This window comes from Lepidochelys kempii, chromosome 10, assembly GCF_965140285.1.
Source record: "Lepidochelys kempii isolate rLepKem1 chromosome 10, rLepKem1.hap1, whole genome shotgun sequence".
In the NCBI taxonomy this organism is placed as follows: domain Eukaryota; kingdom Metazoa; phylum Chordata; order Testudines; family Cheloniidae; genus Lepidochelys; species Lepidochelys kempii.
In genome coordinates this window covers 50,203,186-50,226,000 of record NC_136389.1, presented here as the reverse complement: position 1 = coordinate 50,226,000, position 22,815 = coordinate 50,203,186, and the positions used below count along the sequence as shown (strand labels likewise).

Here is a 22,815-nt window from a genome sequence, read left to right as displayed (position 1 = left end):
AGCCGTGTTAGTCTGTATTTGCAAAAAGAAAAGGAGTACTTGTGGCACCTTAGAGACTAACAAATTTATTTGAGCATAAGCTTTCGTGAGCTACAGCTCAGCATCCGATGAAGTGAGCTGTAGCTCACAAAAGCTTATGCTCAAATAAATTTGTTAGTCTCTAAGGTGCCACAAGTACTGGTTTTCATTTTCAGGAGTAATACCCTACATGTACCGTACCTCTTGCATGTATATCACTCAAGAATGATTTTAATACATATTTCATTACATTGGGAAGTTATTCCAATTAAGGGCCATATACGGCCCAAAATCTGCACAAGAGACATTAATAACAGAAAGCTGAGTTTCAGTGTGGCTCAAGGGATTTAATTGGTGCTAACTGGAGTTCTGCTGCAATTCAAGGCAGTATTTGGCATTATACTATGAAGTTCTGTTCTGGATTGAGGGTAGCTCTAAGAATAGTACAGTTTTCTTAGTGAACATGGCCAGGTGTGACTGGCAATTTCATTCGTCTGTATATAACAAATACCTTGTATATTTCTACAACAAAAGAGGAAGTTAGTTTTTGCATAGTAGTCTTGGCATAGTACTAAAATGAGGAAGGGGAAGGTTTTCGGCATCAGAATGGATCTTGTCGCTTGTAAAGTGCTGAAGTATTTAATGTCTTGTGTAATTAACCCTGGAGTCCGTGTTTTGGCTCATTCAGCAGAAAGAAAACAATGTTGTGGCTGTCCTAACATTATACATGCAACTTTCACTAAATATAATTAAAATCTAATATCTGGAATCCTTTTGGAAAGATTTGGTGAAAAACCATGAGCTGGCAACTACACAGAGTAGAATTTAAAGGCTGCCTTCAGGTTTTCTTTGTTTGTCAAGGATCTTTTGAGTGTCGCTTTTTAAGTGTTCATTAACAGTCCCGATGGCTTGTTGACTCTAACAGTGTCATGTAAATTATTTAAGGCATGTACATAATTTTTCAATTAACAAACTGCTTGGCTCATGAAAATACATACACACAATTTATAAGTAGAAATTCTAGATGAAATATCTCATGATGAGCAGGTCATTATGAATTAAAAATGAGTTTTCAAATAAAATATTTAATGATATCTGAAATTAAATGAAACATTGCAAAATTAAAAGTTTCTCAGTTAAATAGGCCTGCTGTTTAACTAGTTTGCAAACCAAATTAAGGCTACACATTGAGCAGACTTATATGTTAGATATTAAAAGATACCTGAATTGAACTTGTGCAGAAATAAAGCTCAGATAACTATTCACTGAATGGTTTCAGAGTAACAGCCGTGTTAGTCTGTATTCGCAAAAAGAAAAGGAGTACTTGTGGCACCTTAGAGACTAACCAATTTATTTGAGCATAAGCTTTCGTGAGCTACAGCTCACTTCATTGGATGCATACTGTGGAAACTGCAGAAGACATTATATACACAGAGACCATGAAACAATACCTCCTCCCACCCCACTCTCCTGCTGGTAATAGCTTATCTAAAGTGATCACTCTCCTTACAATGTGTATGATAATCAAGGTGGGCCATTTCCAGCACAAATCCAGGTTTTCTCACCCCCCCCAAACACACACACACAGGAGAGTGAGTTTGTGTGTGTGTGTTTTGGGGGGTGTGTGAGAAAACCTGGATTTGTGCTGGAAATGGCCCACCTTGATTTTCATACACATTGTAAGGAGAGTGGTCACTTTGGATAAGCTATTACCAGCAGGAGAGTGCGTTTGTGTGTGTGTGTTTGGGGGGGGGGGTGAGAAAACCTGGATTTGTGCTGGAAATGGCCCAACTTGATTATCATACACATTGTAAAGAGAGTGGTCACTTTGGATGGGCTATTACCAGCAGGAGAGTGAGTTTGTGGGGGGGGCGGAGGGTGAGAAAACCTGGATTTGTGCTGGAAATGGCCCACCTTGATTATCATACACATTGTAAGGAGAGTGATCACTTTAGATAAGCTATTACCAGCAGGAGAGTGGGGTGGGAGGAGGTATTGTTTCATGGTCTCTGTGTATATAATGTCTTCTGCAGTTTCCACAGTATGCATCCGATGAAGTGAGCTGTAGCTCACGAAAGCTTATGCTCAAATAAATTGGTTAGTCTCTAAGGTGCCACAAGTACTCCTTTTCTATTCACTGAATGTGATCATTAGTGGAATTGAAGCTGGAAGAGTTAAAGACAAAACATCGGCTGACTATCTGAAGTGTTTTTTGTTTAGTTCTTAAATATATTTTGTGGGTGTTCACAGAATTTGTTAACAGAAATTTTCAATTTATACACAATTACAGTACATACACATTAACCAAATACACATGAAAAAGCAGTAGTCCATCACCTTGATTTGTATTGGTATACATTCTGAGTGCAGTGGTAGATGTGATGGGGCACCAATGAAAATTTGCTAGGTACTCTTGTTTTAACTTTCCTAGTACATACAAAATATTTTCAATGTCAATACCATTGTAGACATACATCTGACTTTGAATCCTGTATTTTTCTGGTATTTTAATATACCAAATATTTCAGTATACCAGCACTAAGCAAACACACTTCATTTCTAATTCAAGGTAAAAATGTTACATACCGTTAACTGATGCATCAACAGATCCATTAAAAAAGTGATCTTATTACTAAACAGAACATAGGTGCAGTTTTCTGTGCAATTACTGCAGGTCAGGTTGTAAACATTCACGGCACTGCAGAGTGACCTAAAATAAAAAATGAAATATCAACATACTTTTCTTCTTAAATATACTAATCTATAAAATCAAATATTAGGCTGTGAGGAGTATCATCAGGCAACCTAAAGTGACGGTAAGTTTAATTAATTTTTCATACTCATGTTCCACACAAAATACAAATTAGCATTAGGTAGGTTAAATAAATATTTACATGACACAGAAGTTCTGAGTGAACCTATATACATTCCAAATTCCATAGTGTTACCACTGCATCTGCTTTAGAACCAGAACTTGGGTTTAAAACTAACTGCCTGCCTTGGAAGCTGTAATGTTTAAAGGAGCAAACTCTCCTATGTTACATGTGGTATTAAATGTCTGTGCGCATATACACACCTCCACATTCTTACACACATCATTGGTATATTAGAAATATAGTAAATGAAAAAGAAAAAAAAGGAACATCTGTACAGTATCAGGTAAAACTTATTTTTGCACAATTTGAAAAACTAATGTTTCTTCTGGCAGAATTCATTATCTCATGCAAGTAACCTAGGTATACAAGATCACTGGTCAGTTTGGTAGCAGAATATTCAAGCAGAAGGATATGTTAGCATTTCCTGCTGGTTAATTTATAACACTGTACTGGGATCAGCTTTAGAGAGGGTCTGGCTTGCAGGCCCAGCAAACGAAGGTGAATTGTGCTGAACAAAAGAACAATTAACAGGTGAAATGTCAGTCTTTTGCCTCAGGTGAATCTCCCGTTGATTTTGGGACTTAGGTCTAGTCTACACTGGCAACGTTAAAGCGCTGCTGCGACAGAGCTTTAATGTGGCTTGTGTAGTTGTGGCAGAGTGCTGGGAGAGAGCTTGCCCACCGCTCTAAAAACCCCACCTCCACGAGGGGCATAGCTCCCAGCGCTGGTGCACTGTCTACACTGGCGCTTTACAGCGTTGAAACTTGCTGTGCTCAGGGGGGTGTTTTTTCACACCCCTGAGCGAGAAAGCTGCAAAGCTCTAAAGCCCTTAGAGAGACAACCCAGGGGGGTGTTTTTTCACACCCCTGAGCGAGAAAGCTGCAAAGCTCTAAAGCCCTTAGAGAGACAAGGTAGGTGAGGTAATATCTTTTACTGGACCAATCTCTGCTGATGAGAGAGACAAGTTTTCGAACTTAGACAGAGCTCTTCTTCAGGAACTGTGAATCATTGGCATCCCCATCATGGGGACTGTAAACTTGGGTGCATAACTACATTGGCAATGATGGGAGCTATATGTACATATCTGAGGGGAAATAGATGGTATGTTTGCAATAGCAAAAGGGAGAGCGCCAATTCCGAAAAACTGGAAAAGCAAAAAGAAAGTCATAAACAAAATGGGCCATAACAGTTCAAAATATATACAGTAAGCCTGGTTCTTCCCTACGTTGCACCTTGTGGAGTTATTTATTCCTATGCAAAGTGAATGCTTTATGTGGAGTCAGAACTTTCACAGGAACTGGTCAAGGCTATGGAACTCATTGCCACATGAGATAAGCCAGACTAAAAGATTTTATCACTTTCAGAATAAATGTTTTAACAATATTTTCTTTGATTTAGCATTTCCTCAAAAATTTATTTGCGTACAGACAAGCACACAGACACAAAACACACATACAACACAACTCTACAATAAAATATAATAAATAAATAAATAAAGTCAATAAACAATTCTGGTTGCTTTCCAAAAGGAAAACAAAGAGAGAGATTGTTTTTATTTCTATTTTTAAATACATGGGAATCACTAATGTGACGCAGGCTAACCAGGCTCAATGGACAAGCCAGACTTGAGATCATTGGTAAAATTCACATTCTAGAATAGCTTGGCAGTGCCAACTGACAAGTTTTTATAGAGAAGCTGTCAAAGTCACCATCTGACTTTACTAACTGTAAATTAATTAAATAAATTTATCTTTGTTTTATAGTTTTATTTTTTCTTGCAACTGGTGAGCATGGAGTGGGAAAATATTTAATGGAGAGAAAGCCAAAGGTCATCATTTTGTAGCAGAGTCTTAACAATATGTTTTTGGAGTAACAGCCGTGTTAGTCTGTATTCGCAAAAAGAAAAGGAGTACTTGTGGCACCTATGTTTTTGTGCAGTCCCCTACTGAATAAGATTTATTTACTACAAACATTTAGGAAGCTTGCCTAGGTATTTATTTATATTGTGCTCATCACTGTCGCAGCTGATCATCTAGCTGATCATCTCCAAAGGCTGACAATTTAGACGCATCATATATATCAATTTCAAATTCTTTCTCACATTTCCCAAACCAGTAAGGGCTGAGAATGCTCAGAAGACAGTGAATTTATAGTAAATTGTTCCTCTGTGTTGTTCGATTGCTTCTCCTCCAAATGAAAACGAACATTATTGGACTCTAAAGGGAATGTCATCTAGTCTTCCTTGGCTGATAAGAAAGTGACAGCAAATGGGGCACTAAGGATGGAGGAATGTAAAAACTTATGTATTGAGACTGTGATTGGAACAAAGAACATGCTGCAACATTTAAAAATGGATCAAGAACATTTCTGGGAGAATTTATTTATATGATAGTTGATATTATAATTCCCTTCATTTAGACATGGAAATCCATATAATCATAATGCCTGTTTGTTAATATTCTGAATATAACCATATTAATAAAAATATTTTGTGTATTGTTTATATTGTCTAGTTATAAATTAATATATTCACTCTGACTGGAATGCACTCATCCGGAAATGTGGTTCAAATAGTATAAAATACAATATCAAATTAGTGCTTTCTGAGCTGCAATGTCATTCACTTGTTTTTCAATCTACACTGACAATTCCTGAGGAAAATTCAACTAGTATGCCTCTTATCTATGATGCTTAAAGTTAAAAATATATATGCAATCAAGCTCTCTTTTCCTAACCTGGCTTTTAAAAGAGGTTTATATCCTTCATTTAACAAAATGAAGGATGAAAACATATTCCTACAGTAGTACTGAAAAATTGTGCTCTGGAACAGTGTTTCTCAATGACCAGTCAATGGGTTGGCACTGGTCCCTGAGATTTCCTTGACACAGTTTAGGAAGGCAACAAGCCGGTCCCTGGTATCATAAAGGTTGAGAAATACTGCTCTAGAGGACTTAATTTTTCTTTCAGCAAAGATAAGTCAACATATATTAATGAAGCTATTACAATTAGAAACATAAAGGACATCTGGCAATGCTTATTTTCACTATATAAAGGACAAGTTTTAGTTCTCAACTTTTGGAAAGCTCTTTCACCTACTGCTCTAAAGGAAAGATTGATTAATTTAAATATGAAAATACATTTTCCTAACCCTTGAAATTTGAAGTTAATAGATTAATTTTACATCCTGATAAATTATTTCAAAATGTTTCGAATTATGTAGTTCTCTTACTGAAATACCAGTTCAGAGTAGATGGCATATTTCATAATTCCAAAAAAGAACCGTCATTCTAGATAGATCTAAAATGAAGAATCCTCCGTCTTAGATGAAGAATAAATTAATCTGAAGTAATACACCCTGGTTTTGTATTTCCCAAATGAATCTTACATCCGAAAAGTATTTGAAGTTCGAGATTCAAATAATGCCTTTGAAAGTGTGGAATAAGCCAATGCATGTCAAATTAATTTTTCACAATAAGGAGGGCTTTTTTAATTGATAACATAAGCTTGTTAACTATAGGCTGCTATGATTAGAATGTATTTAGACATGTTCTTCACTAAGGTTCAGTTATAGAATTTTTTTATTCAAAATTGGAAGTGTCAGCACTGAAGCAGGCCCCAGGTGGTTTGCAGTGTTAAATGGCAGATTAAAGTCAGCACAACTAATTTCTTTACTTTAATCTTATTAGTAGAACAACAGCTGTCAACTGTCACCATTTCTGCACAAGGCCTCTGAGACAAGCACAGAATGCTCTGGTGTCAAGCAAGAAGTTCATCTAACTATAACTTAAATTTACCAATTTGCAAAATTAAATTTATTTTTTGATGTTTTTGTATTGGCAGATTTTATTACTCATATTTAAAAAAAAGTATGTATCAATAAAGCTATCAAAATTATATTAGGGTAACAGAGTATTTTCCTCAAACATAAAGCAGTTGTTTATTGACTACTGATGTTGTTCTAAACTTTGTATGCACACCGACAAATCAGCTTTAAAGCTAAGTTAGACAGCACATATACTCAAACCACATAAGTCTACCCTCTGATGGAAAGCTTTACTCTAAACTAGAGTAAATCCAATTATAAATACACTCATTATGATACACAAATTTTGGCTCAGAGAAGAGTTCTATCCTGAAGCTTGACCAAAATATATGTATATACATTATATTATTTATCTTACGTGAACATAAATAAATGTGAACAATGTTAATCTTTAATATATGTCTTCATGTACAGAAGAGAACAGAAGAGTTTAGAATCTATGTTCCTGATTCTCCTCTAAATTATGCATATGTCTTCAGTGGAGTTTACTCCTAATTTACCCAAATGTAAATGTCTGAATAATCATGGCCTCTATCTAAAATTGTATCCCACAACACAAAACTATTTCATGTTTGTGCACTAAGGTATGTGGGTGAAAAGTCATAACCTTTGCTTCCATAAAATCAAGGTATCACAAACATATAGAACTAGCATACCTCTAAAATAAGACTTTTGGATAGTAACTCCAACTTTGAAAGACTGGAATTAAATATACACAGTGTGAGGTTAAATACACTACAACCCCATACTCATTAAAACCCCCCCTCAATTATTGGGTGAGTTATTACAAGACTTAAACAATCAAATTCATGGTTGTGCTACCACAAGGGTGAACTGCAAAGTTTTACCAACCACTGCTGTTTGAACAGAACCTGGAGAGCTCCTCGAGAGGCCTTCTCACTGTTTTGACAGGAAAAGAAAGCAGTTAGCTTTGGTATCTGACAAAAAAGAGCAGAATGGAGGTGACAGATGGGTTAGCAGTTAAAGAATGGAGAGAGAGAGACAGAATGGCAAGCAGTGGAACACTAAAGGAAGAGAGAAGGTATGGATACAGGATGAAATATAAAATTAAAAATTAACCAGGCAAATGTTGAATTATGAGGCTATAATGACATCTCTAGATTTTGAAGACTTAAAGACATAAACAAACACTTGAGCTTCACTCACATGGTTTATAATGTCATCAGAAATCCTCAAAGGAATTACACATCCTAATTCACAGTTACCTGTTTATTCTGTAGATCATCAACGCGATCTTAAATTCTCTGACACACAAATGGGCTCTCACTCTAAAGACTTACTACAACTAATAAATAGAAATAGTGGAAGCCAACAGAACTAACCCTCCTTTATTTTTCACCAGCAAATGTTTAAGTTTGGAATCCATTCTTATAAATAAGTTATTATATGACATATGACAAATCAAATGCACAATTTACTCCCAATATTTACATTTATGGTAGAATCTGGCAGACTTTTGTATAAAGTTCAGAGGCCCTGACTTATTAACTGAAAGAAACTGTTCCCACACTAAAATCCATTCTAAACAATCCAAAAAAGCTCCTTCCATCTACACAGTTTGTTCATATACTAGTGCAGCAGGGCAATGTTGATTTGTGCTTGAGTACTGTCAAATGTGAAGCCCAGCTCTGTTACAGACAGAGACAGAAACGGTCATGAAAACCGACAGATGCTGCAAGTTTTGGATGTTGATCTGCAAGGAGGTCATTCTCTTCAGAGAACCCTGATGCCCTCACACCAACTGCCAGTCTGGAATGAATGTTTCCCCAGAGAGAGTAACCTTGCAGAAAAAGCTTGTTTTGGACCTCAGGTAACAAGCATTGTGAATAATACTTAAAAATTGAATAAATAGAGCATTTCACACTCGGAAATATTTATAAAGTAGATCAAAAACTGTAAAATGGGAGAGCAAACTATGGAAGTATTTTCAGTCTAAGGTAGTGGTTAATCCGATCGCCAAAAATATTTTATTTTACACTGCAAATGCTAACAAGTATATCCTTCTATCTACAATATTACACAGACTATTCTCTACACACTACAGCTCCGGCTCCGGCTGGCTTCCCATGATACTTACTATGACTGGATGATGAAAGAAGGAGTATGGCAAGACGCAAGGAAAGAAAAACATTTTCCCCCTCAAATCAAGTTTTTAACAGTAACAAATGTCCCCCCATCTATCTGATATCAGCCTCTGAATAATTTGCATTTATATTGTGCAACTCACTCAGAGAACTAACTATTTAAGCCTTGCAACACAATTCTGTCATATGTAAATATTACTTTATCTGTTTGGAAAATGGGTAGCCAAACTGAAGCACAGAAAGGTTAAGTGATTTGCCCGCAGGTCAGTAAGCAAGACCATGGCAGAGGAAGTAATCCTGTTCCCTGCCTGGGTTCTGTTACTCATGCAGGGCTTTTGCTGTGCAATTCCAATTTGATTTTCATTGAAGGCACACAGATAAAATATTAGAAAACTGGGAATTTTTACTCAAGTATGCTAAATTATGGCTTGTTCTGTAATCAGAAAGCTGAACAACAGTGTCAATCAGTTATGAAAATTATAAAATGCTTCTCTAAAAATAATACACCTGGACACTAATTCTTAATACCTTAACACCAATAATAAAACCTATTATAATCCAAATCTTTCTCCTCCCCTTTGAGTGTTTTGTTCTTAAAAAAGTGACCCCCCCACACTAAATGGATCATCTGTCTTTTACAAATGCCACATCTTTCTTGCAGCATTTGCTGTCCTGCTGGTCTAACTAACAATCTGAGCAGTACAAAACAACAGGCATATTGTTAAATCTTTTTATAATAAAGCTTTATCTTGTAGACATGGGATTAAAGTTCTGATCTGCACCATGCTGCCAGGATTTTGGGGAAAGAGAGATGTGGATAATAGCCTGTGTAATCTCCTCACCTACTTCTAAATAGCTTAACCTCATCACAAAATAGCAGACAGATTCCTAATTTAAGATGAGCATAAATGGTTAAATCATACAATGCCACACAAACTGTCTATTTTAGTTAAATGGAGTGGTATCCTTTAGCAAGACCTATTTTGGTGGGGGAAGTCACGCAGATAATTAATACATGACAATGTTTAGTTTAATTTATTTCCACGTTTTTACTTCTTGATTGTGTTAGCATTAAACATAGGACAATGCCATTTCATTGTACTCGAACTTTAAAAACGCAGCAGAGATGTAAATTATATCAAAACACAAAATAACCTAAGAAAAGTAAATTGCAAACTTCTTTCAAAACTTAAGGCAAGAAGAAAATTGATTTACATTTTATTTTTCATTTAAAGAATCAGCTACAACCAATGACTGTGCTTTGCTTTTTAAAGATAGTCAGTTGGAAAACTTCTCATCTTGAAAAAACCCTCTTATTTAAGAATTTGTTTGTATGAAGGAGTTTTTGTGACAGCAGGTGAACAGGCATCAGATCACACAGATTCTCTGTACAGAGAGCAAAAAATGGTTGCTCTGAAAGAGCCAAGTCTCAGCATGCTTCAGTTGTTCATAGAAAGTCACGTCCTATGGAATTGGAGCTTGCTCTCAACAATCCAGTTACAGTTTACTTACATAGCACATTCATTTTCCTGTTATCTGAACTTTAACAAAGTCACCTGGAGGGGAAGGTTTGCACCAATTGATAGTATTAGACCCCCTCTGTGAAACCTTTAAAGTTGATTTGTATAACACTTTTAACGGGTTAAAATAAAAAGCAGATTCCATGCCAAAGTGAGGTTTTGCCATTCACTAAAAAAAGCCCTGATAGCTATGGATTTCTGTTAGCACAGCCCTCAAAAGGGGGTATGGTTTGAAAAATGGTGGTGTTAGTTAACATCCTCAACAACAAAACATACACACAAGATATTTATATTGTCTGAAAAAGTTAAATCTGGAAGAAAAATGTCATGCATAAATTTAAATGCATAGCTATCAGGGCTTTTTTTTGTAAGAATAATGTATACAATCCAATTTCTGCACACGTGTGTAACAGCCAATGTCTCGCTCTGAGTTTTTTCACAGCTGTCACCCCAAACGCAAAGCACAACACTCAGGAATATGATGTGGATTTGTGACACTCCATGGTGTATTTGGGTCTATAAAGGAATACATGATGATGTTCTATTTTCTTGTATAAAAGATAAATCTTGATGCAATGTTGTTCATAATACGTAAAGGGAAATTGTACCAATAACTCCTAGTTCACCACTCCACCACATCAAAAGAAGAGAAGCATCTCTAAGAATAAACTAAGAAATAAATTGGGCAATTAACATCTCAAATGACTGCACTGCACTTTTAAGTGGGGGGGGGGGGGGAGGAGCATTGTCCAGCTTGCCAGGAAAGGGGTATAGTAGTGCTTTATGGGCAGGGGGTGAGAAAGAGACTCGGAATCTGCTGTAAAGGGGGACTGGGTAAGCATTGCGATGCTGATTCATCCCCAGAGACTGGAAGGGCTGGGGAATGGATAAGGGGCAAGCCCAGTGGGAGAAGCCTCTTTTCCCTGGACCAGGCGGAGCAGCACCTACCTGTCCTCCCTCTCCTTGGAGGAAGGAAAATACCAGGTTTGGTTAGCATCTGCTGTGGGCATTATGATAGTCACTCCTTCCCAAGGGGGCTGGAAGGGAAGTTTTCCCTCACCACCAGAGTGGCTAATTGGAGTGGGGCTTTTTTTGCCATCCCCACAGCAGGTTTGCAGAGGCTTTGTTATGGTGAGTAGGGAAGGGAGATAGTCTACGATGTTGCAACTCATTATGTAAGTGTGGGGCAGCTATTCAGTGCAGGTACTCCATAGGGAAGGGATACAGTGAGCAGAAAAATGGCTTGTTAAAGACTTAAAAAAGAGGTTTTTGTTTTAAAGAGTGAAACGGGGGAGGGGAGAGTGTTTCGGGTACTATGACTGGTACGGCAGGGAGCCAACCCCACTTCCGTATAGCCCACCTTAACCCTTGTTCGAGGGGGGTGGGTGGTAAGGTCCCAGCAATGAGTTGCTGGACCAGGATGGAAAAAAGGGGAGGCTGGCGGAAGCCCTCAGGTAGATGTTGAAATGATCATGGAGTTACCTGCACTGTACACTTTTATCTGTCGGGTAGTCCCAGACATCTAATAACACAGCTGTGGCCTGATTAAACCATATCCAGTGTCTCCTGTCCTTATTTCGCAATAGCTGGACATTAACAAAAACACTTAAATCAAGCTCAAGAAAGGGTGATAGATTTTAGTTGAATACCATGTGTTTCTGAATTGCAAATCTGAAAATTCCTCTTACAGCCTGACTAGCAAAGTGAGATCCATACTTGTGAAAAAGGGCATAATCTGGTAGAAATACTGCTGCCTTTATAGCAGTAAAAGTTCTACTAAATTTTACTTCTTAACCTTCAGTACACTGCTATTTTTCAGATGCCCAGTCTGATGTATCTCTGCGTCCACAGTCTCCAATGGTGAAATTCACTCCTGCGTAGAGGGCCACCATGATGCCTATGTACAATTTTTGCCCCACTATTTTGAATTTATTATTTGTACTCAGGAACAAGTTAACATATGACAAATAAAACTATGTTTTCAATTAGATGTCTTTCTATTTCTCTGTAGTCTCATAAAATGGTCACATTTTAGCACAATACCTTTTAAATGCATTCACATATTCTTACTGCTTATGGAGTCCATTATCCTGAACATTTTAACTACTATTTTGTACCACATGAACTCTAAAAATTGGAAGTAGAAGAGAAAAAAAGAGAGATGAAGTGATTGTTTACAAGTAAATACATACGCCTCATGTAAAATATACAGGTGCAAACACAAAGATCATGAATTGCATAAAGAAATATGCATTGTATAAGATAGTCTATTAAGAAAATAATTAAAATGTCTTTCTACTTCAATGAATTGCAATAAATACATTAGATCTGAAAAGATTAATCCTGATCACTTCCTATTTAGACAAACACAAAAAAACATTGCAACTCTTTCCATTCATAAAAATACTATAATTTCATGAATGCCAATATCCACACACACATTTAATCATAAACTCTACAACATAAAAGCTCCAAACTGGGATTTCCTGATCTACCTAGTGAACTATATTGATTCTGATCTTGGCGACAGCTGATTTGGAATAGATACACCATGTGAATGAATCATGGCCAAACATGAAATGGTGCCAATACATGTTTATTTTATATACTATAATAAACAGACATACTCTAAATTCTAATGTTACCTTCATTATTTTAAAGGTAAAGTTATCTCTCACAGATCTTTTAACAGAGCTAGAAAAATAGGTGAAGTTTGACATTATAGCTCTGTTTGTGTTCCCATTCTAGCCTAATTTTTGAAGGGTTTATAAATCTGCCATTCTTATTTGCATTAGGCTGAAACTTGGCCAGACAAGTTTCTCAGACTCAGTTATATAATTTGTAATATGTAAAATTTATGTCATTAGTTCATCTGTTTCCTTCATTTACAATGTAGTCAACATACAGAATTTCTGAAAGTTTTCGATTAATCCAAAAACTTTCCAATTAAAAACCCAAGACAATATTTGCACCTGAAATGCTGATGTTGTAGAGAGTAAATAACCTATTTTGTGGAGTAGGTCCACCTGGTATATTGTTTGTGATGCCTGTTGGCCAGACCCTCTTGGTATGTTGAACTGGCTGAGATATTTAACTTCAAAAGCAGTTTCTTATCATGTGCAGTACAGTAGATTATCTTAATAATAATAGACTATTAACATGTATTGCATTCCATAGTAGTATACAAATAGCATGGGCACAATGTAAAATCCTACTGGATTTTAATAGGACCTTTCCTACTAAAATTAATCTCAGAATAGCACATTTGAAACGGTTATGTAAATTTTAACTGAAATTAGTCTATACAGAACCGAACACTTATGATAAATCTGTAAATGGAACTGTGTATCAATGCCTCAGAGAAATACAACACAAAATCCCAGCAAAAAGTTCCATTCGCACAGTATTTGTTGGGAGGAATGTCAGTGTTAAATTTAGAATTTCTTTGTTTTGGAATGATTTTTATTTTTTTTTAATGTACTTGTTTTGCATCATTTTGGAATGTTACCATTTCTTTCAATTTCCATGAACATAAAAAATGTCAAAATAACTGACAGCTGTTTGTAAGTTCCCTACAAATGCAAAATTGCTTTATCCACTTTTCAAAATGTTTTATAATGTTTATAATGTTACTCATAATCACAGGATATAAACGGTCTAGGAAGCAATCTGAAAACATATATCCTGTGCTAAGTGTTCAGCATTTTCAAATACCTTTCAAAGAGTCATGATTTGTACTGCTAATAAATCATACACAAATCAAAGATGCTTCACATCTTTAAAAGAACGAACTATATCATAGTAAAAATATTTACTTATTATTTCTTGCACAGTACGAAGTTACTAAACTATTATTTTTCTCCATGTGCTGCAATTTTTTGCCACTAGAAGGATATTCAGAAAGTGAAAGAATTTTAAACTACATTTTGGACAATATTTCCCAGCTGTAATGCATGACTGCCTAGCAACTGCATTCCCAACATGCAGGCCTCACTGGTTAAAAAAGTATTTTAAATATAAACATAAACATATTTGAATTTGATACCATGTTTAATAGCATGTGGCTGGGGAACAGCAATGCTAATTAACTAACCTCTATTCAAGAAAGTTCTGAGCTATGCATTTGAAGATAATTTGGTTCTCCTCCAAGTCAAAACTACATTGTTCAAGTGTAAACTGTCTTGCTATTTAAATACTCCAGTATAAAGGTCCATTGCTATTTTTGATGCCTCCTCAATTGGAAGTAGCGTGTTTCAGTGACCAGAGCTATTGTGAAGACATGGAAGACTTTGAGAACAGTGGGCAATTTACAAAAGCTGCAAGCTCCAGATTGATAGCCTACTACATACAATGAATGCAACATAAAAGGCAAATGGCTTCTTTGGAAGAAAAGAATAAAATAAGGAGTAAACTTTCTGTCTTCTTAATTGTACACAGCTTTCTTATTTTTTCAAACAAAATAATTGTTGGAAGTGACTGCTTCCAGTAGGATACTTTTTTAAAAGAAGTACTAAATAGAATGTTGTGTTAATAAAACTAGTTAAAATTAAATATCTGATTATATTTCTTTTAATCCTATGCCATCATTCCCCGTAACACTCCACTATCATCCATCATTCCTAAATATATTTATGCACGAGTGAATTCAGAAGCCAGTATTCAGAAGGGCAGAATGATTTAAAATATTGAGTCACGGTCTTGCCATCTTGTATATAGATGGAAAAAAACATCCTTAAGAGATTCTTCAATGATTTTGCTGAGAATAATACAGCAATGCCTATTTGTACCTGGATGAGAAAGAGATCTACTGATTCCTTACAATGGAGAAGGGTCTTTTTAAAAATGTCCATCATTTCCTCAAAATTGTTTGAGCATTATTAGTGATATTCTCAAGAGACTCCTAGATTTAGTGTATTAACACATCCTTTTCACTTAGAGAAGGTTGCTATTACTCTATTTTCTTCAGAGTAAGCTACACGACACCCTGCAGTCCAAGAGTTAGACATTGTTCATTTCAATGATGTGTTTCTAAGAGTTCAGTTTGTTTTCTTTTAGTTCTGAAAAAAAAAGTTACGTTTTATATCTGTGGATTCTTACTAGAGATTGCAATTTATAATAACTTCAAATGAATCACTTTGAGTACCAGAGCAAAATTATTGTTACGGATGTCTCTCTGTGAATCTGTTAGATATATAAAACAGATAGAAAGATTAATCTTTATCTCTATTTTCTGTAGATATTTGATTTGGGAACACAGTTCAAAGATAGTTAAAAGCTTGTGTGTTAATATAAAGTATTCCATTTTAAGCAAAAAGTATTTTAAAAATAGTAAAGGAGTACTTGTGGCACCTTAGAGACTAACAAATTTATTTGAGCATAAGCTTTCGTGAGCTACAGCTCACTTCATCGGATGCATTCAGTGTATTTTCCACTGAATGCATCCGATGAAGTGAGCTGTAGCTCACGAAAGCTTATGCTCAAATAAATTTGTGTGTCTCTAAGGTGCCACAAGTACTCCTTTTCCTTTTGAGAATACAGACGAACACGGCTGCTACACTGAAACCTTTAAAAATAGTAAGTTTAGTGCTCATGAAAGTAAGGAACCACTGGAACCAGACACAGGGTTAGTAGTTAATATGCAAGAGGATAAAAAAATGTTTTGATTTTATCTTCTAAGATTTTTTTTTCAGTTATATGAACACTGCAGCTGAAGCTGGTTTTCATTTATCAGCACAGCAAGTTCCTTTCAAAACTAATACATTTTCATACTGTCTAGCAAACTTTAAACAAAATTTTCTCAGTAATGTAAACACAATTTTCTCAAACTCCCTTGACAAAATGAGACTTTTTTAAAAAAATTAAAAAATGCCATTGTAAACAGTTAGGGATAAACTGTGGCCACACAGTGTGAGAAAGGAGACAGGACTCTCACCTTTGCACCTATAAGGGTCATCTACTATCACAGCTCCTGCGCTTGAGGGAGTGCAAAGACTGATACCAAGTTACTTGCCCTAGGAACAATTCACTGGAAAAGGAATCATCCCTACATGCTGACCAGTGGAGCAGGCCAGATGCTACATGACATAAAAGGAGTACAGCAATTTTTTTTCCCCTTCCTTCCAGGCAAATAGGGAACTCCAAGAGGCATTTTACCTCTGAGTGCTCTTTTTCTTGAGATGCAGCTCTGCCTCATCACACTTTACACCAGACAATTTAGCACTCAAACTCCACAGGAAATCTATGAAGTATTGCTGTTCTGTAGTACACTAAACATTGCTGGTGTTTTCCGAACACACAATGAAAACAGTTCAAGAGAGAAGACCTTGGACCCAATTCTCATCACACCAAAGCCTCTTTACTCTCCTCTGGCAGTGTAACAGGGCCTTAAAGTGGATACGAATTACAGCTGAAACATTAGATAAAGAAGGAGATCATGCTATTAATGAATTTCGCCTAAGTTACCATTTTTGCAGGAGCTCTGTCCAACCGCAGCCCACTCTGACACCTGGCAACCTTTTCAGGGTCCTGATGCTTTACCTTCAGCCTTTTATTTCTCATGCATTATAATGAGGCATTCCTGCACTACTAGTGAACTTAGATATATTTCCAGTAGCAATTTTAGACAGCAATATCTAGGAGCATCAAAGACATCAAACACGGCAAAGCTCCTGGGGTTGACAGAATTCAACCAGAGGTACTAAATGCACGAGGCAAAATTCTGACTCAGCAGCCACTCACAAACTGGAGATGTATTATATTGCTATCAATTCTGGGCAACGTATTGGCTACTGTTATCCTGCATGGAATGAAGAAAGCAGCAGATGGAATATTACGAGAAGAACAGACTGGGTTCCCTCCAGACAGATCACTGTGGGAATAGATATTCACTCCCTGACAAATCACCAAAAAACCCTATCGCTTGGGAGAAAAAAAAACATCTTAATCAACTTTATTGACGTTAAGGAAGTGCTTGATAGTGTCCACAGAGAAACGCTGAGGAGTATTGTTAGAAGCTATGGGATACCATTCAAGCTGATCAACATATGAAGGAGTTTATACGATGAAAGTAGACGCTCAGATCAGACAGAGGCCTGGGTAAGTGGTTTGATATTGTGACTGGAGTTAGACAAGAGTGTGTGCTACCACTAATCCTCTTTGCATTAGCAATAGATTGGGTGATGAAGCAGGCAACAAAAGGTATCATGAATGATGTAAAATGTGTTAGCAATGATGAGTTACATGAAGGTAGGAAACTGAACAATAGATGCAAAAGTCTACATGGTTGGAAAAGAAATTGAACAGGTAGAAGAGTTTGGCTATCTGGGGAGTGTAATGACATTTAAAGTAGCTGCGATAAAGATATTCAGATGAGAGCAGGAAAAGTAAACAACACTTTTGGAAGGATGAACATCTAGTCAGACAGAGGTCTCCATACCAAATTAAAGGTCAGATTATACCATGTGATTGTACTGAGCATGCTATTATACTGCGCAGAGACTTGGCTGATGACAGTATCTAGTAAAAAGAAGTTGAACGCTGCCCATCACAGATGGCTGAGGAAGATATTACACATTTAATGGAAAGACAAAATAACAAATGCGAGACTCAGGAAGCTCAAAGAGTAGGCAATGTTAGAAAATATCGTCAAAGAAAGAAAGCTCAGGACATTGAGACATGTACACCATATGGAAGATTGGAGACATGCTTAGCAAGCACTGAACTTGCTATCAACTTGAGGGAGGAGAGAGAAAGCAAGGAAGGTCAAGGATGAACTGGCAGACAGTGACAGAGGATACTATACTATATATGCTGGCATCACCTGGGAAGAAGCGCCACAATCAGCAAGTGACTGTAATCAGTGGAGGAACTGGACCGCCTGATGTGTCAGCGGCACAGGAGGAATCTAAGGTGATATCTAGGAACAACTGTTTCACTTTGGATCAAGTTAGGATCACAACACATAAAAGCACTTAACCCCCCCCCAAAAAACCAAGGACCTTGATAGTCTAAGTTTTTTAAAAAGTGGGTCTTGTCTCTACAGAGAGATGGGTCTCTGCTGTTCCAGAATGAGCTTGCATTCCTTGCTCTGGATAGGCAGCGAGATCACCTCTCAAAGAAACAGAAACAGTGAAACACTTACAGAGTTAAAACTGGTCCTAGAGTTTTGAGGTCAAATACTGTCTTCCATCTGGAACTTAAATGGCAGGGTAGATTATGGCCCTCAGTTTTTAACATCTACACCACAAGGAAGGAGCAGCAAGCAGTTAGATAAATAATAAAGTCAAATGGGGTTAGTGGAAAAGAAATATCCCCCATCAGTGATGGCATAATCTAGTAATGATTCAAAATGGCAACTGTAGCACCATACATACTTGGGAGGAATCCGTGAAACTGCATTCAGATTTGTGGAAGAAATCACTACTTGAAGAATGTGTTCAAGGGCTGAGAGTCCTCCTGCAACCCGGAATGCTATCTGATCTGCTGCATTCTGGATAAACACAAATAGAGAATAATAATTATATGGAATATTTACTGAAATTTAAATACAAATTTAGTATTTAAAATATGTGTCTGGTGAGTAACTTCTTTGATGTACACTTAATAAAATCTTAATACAGTTTAATCAGATTGTTCACCTTTTTAATTAGTGCATTGATTCTTTCACTACAGAAGCACGGAACAGAATACCCCTTTGAATATACAAGAGAATGTTACTTCAATGTTATTTTTCCTGATGATATTATATATGCTGTAACTTCATTATAATACCACAGCTATTTTGAGTTTTTTAAACAGATATTGATTTAGGGCTTCGGTGAAAGCAAGATCAGGCCCATAATGAAGATTATTTTAACATGAGCCTCATTTAGCTAATAGCTAAAGTGCAATTTTGTAGGACACGTTTTAACAATGAGGGACAAGTATGTATTTTATAACATTTCTGATTTCCCCCCCATTTTTGGAATTAATTTCTATAAGCATAAATAGGAATTACCCAAACTTCATGTGTATCATCTATCTATCTGATCCTGGACCCCTGGAAGTCAATAGCAAAACTTTGATTAATTTTATTGGTACAGACCCAACGCCAACACCACAAATAACAAACCTAACAATTGTGGGACCTTATTATGGTAACCCTCAACCTCTCCTTTTCCAATTTCCTCCCTCCTTCTCCAATTGTTTGTTGATTTCACTTGTGTCATGTCTACAATTAGACTGTAAGAGCTTTGAGGTAGGAATCATATTCATATATGATTTGTCTGTAAAATACTTAGCACTCTGTGGGTGCTCCATGTTAGAACAGCCCCCTATGAACTATGGTAATAACAAATATTTTAGTAGGATTTCATAGCCCATATTTTTTCTTATCAATATTAGAAGTCATATGTAAACACCACAGTACAAGACAAGTTTTGTTTAAGAGCATATAATTTTCTCCCCAGCAAGTTTAGTTGTCTCAAGCAAACATTCACCCAAAGGTAAAGCTGTACCCTATTTAAATGCCCAAGATTTCAGAAAAAATGTTCCCATTGATCTGCTAGCTCCATTTCACATTATGTTGGGAGCTAGATTTTGAAGAGATCATAAAGAAGCAATTTTTTTGGACTAATGTGCATTGGATGTGGATTTGTAAACAACAAAAAAGGCTCATCTTCAAAGGACACAACTGGCGTGAAATGACAGAAACCTGTTTGTGTGTGCCAGTTTACACAAGTGGTTAGATAACCAACTAGCAATTTCTATAGGTTTAACCTTTATGTGACTCCACAGTTTCAGTCAGCTTTAGCCCAGTTAACTCTTAAGTTAAAGCTGAAGTGAAGACCTACCCTGAGTGATGACGCTTAGCCTGAGTCCCATCCACACAAAAAAACCCTTAACTCAAGTAGGGTGGTGTTTTTAATTGGAAATGATTGGTCATTGGGTATAGGCTAAAGCTCAAATTAGCACAATTTGTCAGTTGCTAACTAAACCATTCTGTACTGTGGACACAGGCTAGCTCCACTTGAGTACCATTAGTCCTCCAATGCCTTCCCACAATTTTTCCCGTGTGCCCAGAAAGGACTAACAAATTTTCCCACAATTCATTGGGAAAGAATTCATAGAGCAGCTCAGCTTACTGCAGCACAAAGAACCAAAGGAAATGCCAGCAGAAGTCTTAGTGCAGCAAATAAGCAAGTGCAGTGTGGACACTGCAGCTTGAGTATTATTTTGCAGTGTAGCCACTCTAACCAGACTACCTCTAGAAAAGCAACTGGTGTGTAGATAATTTGACTTAGCTCTACAGTGAAGACATACTATTAGTCACATCCTCCAGAAAGGTCTGATCCTGGACCATTGAGGTAAATGGGAATTTTCCCAGTGACTTTAATGTGAGCAGGACTGAGTCCTATATGAAGGTTAAAAGCATTTCTAAGCTATCACTTTCCATTGTGATTAAAAGTGTATACTCCATGTAGTGACATACTGTTGCCAAGAAACCCCATACACAAAATAATCAACATGTATGTCCAGTATATTTAGAGAAACGTATATGAGAATTCCTAGATACATTTGGTATAAATGCGTCGGAGGATAACAAATAGAAAAGCCACTGACCTGCCAGTGCAGGACTGTTCCCTATAGTACATTTGTTAGTGTTGCATCCACTCTAATTTTAAATGAGACAGGCAGTGCAGTTTTCACCACTTCCTATGGGGGATTACAACCTTTTAGATCTTACTATCAAGATATCTTTCCTGACATTCAACCTGAATTTGCCCTTTTCAGTTTCATTTAATTACTCCAAGTTATACCCAATTTTATTATACCAATTCTTCTCCCTCCTTCATGATTACACCATTACTAAATATTACATATTCCCACTTTAGTTTTTGCTTAGCAAACAAACATATTTCATTCCAAATCTTTCCTTTTCCTTGTAATTTTTCCATACCAAATTTTCTTGTTTAATGTCTGTCTATTAGGATATGAAGTGTCCAAAAATGAACACTGCATTTTGGGTTAGGTCACATCAAAGCCACAAAGAAAAGGACTATTATCTACATGTGTGGTAACAGGATGTCTTCACATGTGTATTCAAAAATAGCACTGGCCTTTTTGATCTCTGTATCAGATTACACACTCATGTCTAATTTAATGTTTGCTCTTGCCTCTAGGTCTAGGTCTCTTTCAGTATTACTCTTCTAGATCTATCCCTCCCATTGAGTATCTGTGTTTCAGATTCTTTTGATAAAAAAATATTAACATGCATTTTTGAAGAACTTGTTTTTGTCTATACAGTATTTCTAATCTTTCTAGGGTCCCTTTGTATGCTTTCTCTGTCCTCCATTCTGTTTGCAATTCCTCCTAATTCAGTATCTCTGAAAAAATAGTTAAATGTCCTATTTATTTCCTCATCCAGACCATCAATGAAATCCATGAACATTTTGGTGATTGGATACTACGGTGATAAACATCCTCATGAATACGAAAGACAGACAAAACAACAAGATTAAATAAAAGCATTTAACGAAAATTATTGTGGTGGATGGAGGGATGTTATACAAAAGGATCTGATTAGCTGCGGAGTTTCCAAGGAGCTGCTTCAAGACAGACTGGAATGGAGGAGGAGGACTTGAAGGGCTGACCCTATACAGATGGAACTAAGACTAGGAGAAGAAGAACTAAAATGATTATGGTAGCAAGGTTGGAGTAAATACATGAGCTAATTATTTGTTCACTGCTCCTACTACAGTAAAGGAACTTTAAAACCTGGCACTCAGTGATCTAGAATCCATTGCTGATATCACTGATTTCTGGTATGCTTTTGGATTAATTTATCTTAAAGGATGTGTTCTAGATAGAGTGGGGGTTACAAAAGTACAAGTGACTTTTTTAAGAGTCTTTCAACTATTTGTTGACACACATTGATGATTACTGAATTAACTGCTGATATAAGGCACATGTGTGTCAGCCTAATGATTAAATCACAGCACAACTACCTTTCTATCCAAGAATCCCAGGTTCAGGGACAATTCTGGGGCTCTTGGCCTTGGGTCAGGAGAGGTCATGGGAACCAAAGAAATGATGCCACAAAAGTATCATTTACTCTTGAACACTGCACTAATAATGTTCCCAGAGTGAGTGTTGTGTGTCACTGGATCCCTAACAATGAAAATGGCACCTGAATGAGTGGTGAGAAAACAAGTGTGTGTGTATGGTGGAGGGCACCCTCGCTTACATATAGTAGTATATCATGGCCTGTAGCAGAAAGATGAGTTGTGCAAAAAATAAGAATTAATAAAGGTATTAAAAATAATACCAATTTCTTAATCTAAGAAATATGAAATTCAAAAGATGTCAAATGAATTTTCATACATACTTCTAGTATTATATCTGCTGTGAGGTGATTATCAGCTTTTGATATGTCTGTGTGCTGGTCTGAGAAAATCCTTTCGAAAGCATAAAAATATGGGTGCAGGATATCGGTT

The 22,815-nt window shown here is 36.6% G+C and overlaps 1 protein-coding gene across 6 annotated transcripts in view; it reads right to left on the bottom strand.

The window, feature by feature from the left end:
- Positions 1 to 22,815, bottom strand: part of SCAPER (S-phase cyclin A associated protein in the ER) — a 345,099-nt gene that overhangs the window by 80,435 nt on the left and 241,849 nt on the right. For all 6 annotated transcript variants that reach the window (XM_073303508.2, XM_073303509.2, XM_073303513.2 and 3 more), the window contains 2 exons: positions 18,715 to 18,830; positions 2,605 to 2,728 (listed from right to left, as the gene is read on the bottom strand). In XM_073303508.2, the coding sequence (XP_073159609.1) occupies positions 2,605 to 2,728; positions 18,715 to 18,830 (240 nt within the window). The remainder of the gene's footprint in view (positions 1 to 2,604; positions 2,729 to 18,714; positions 18,831 to 22,815) is intronic.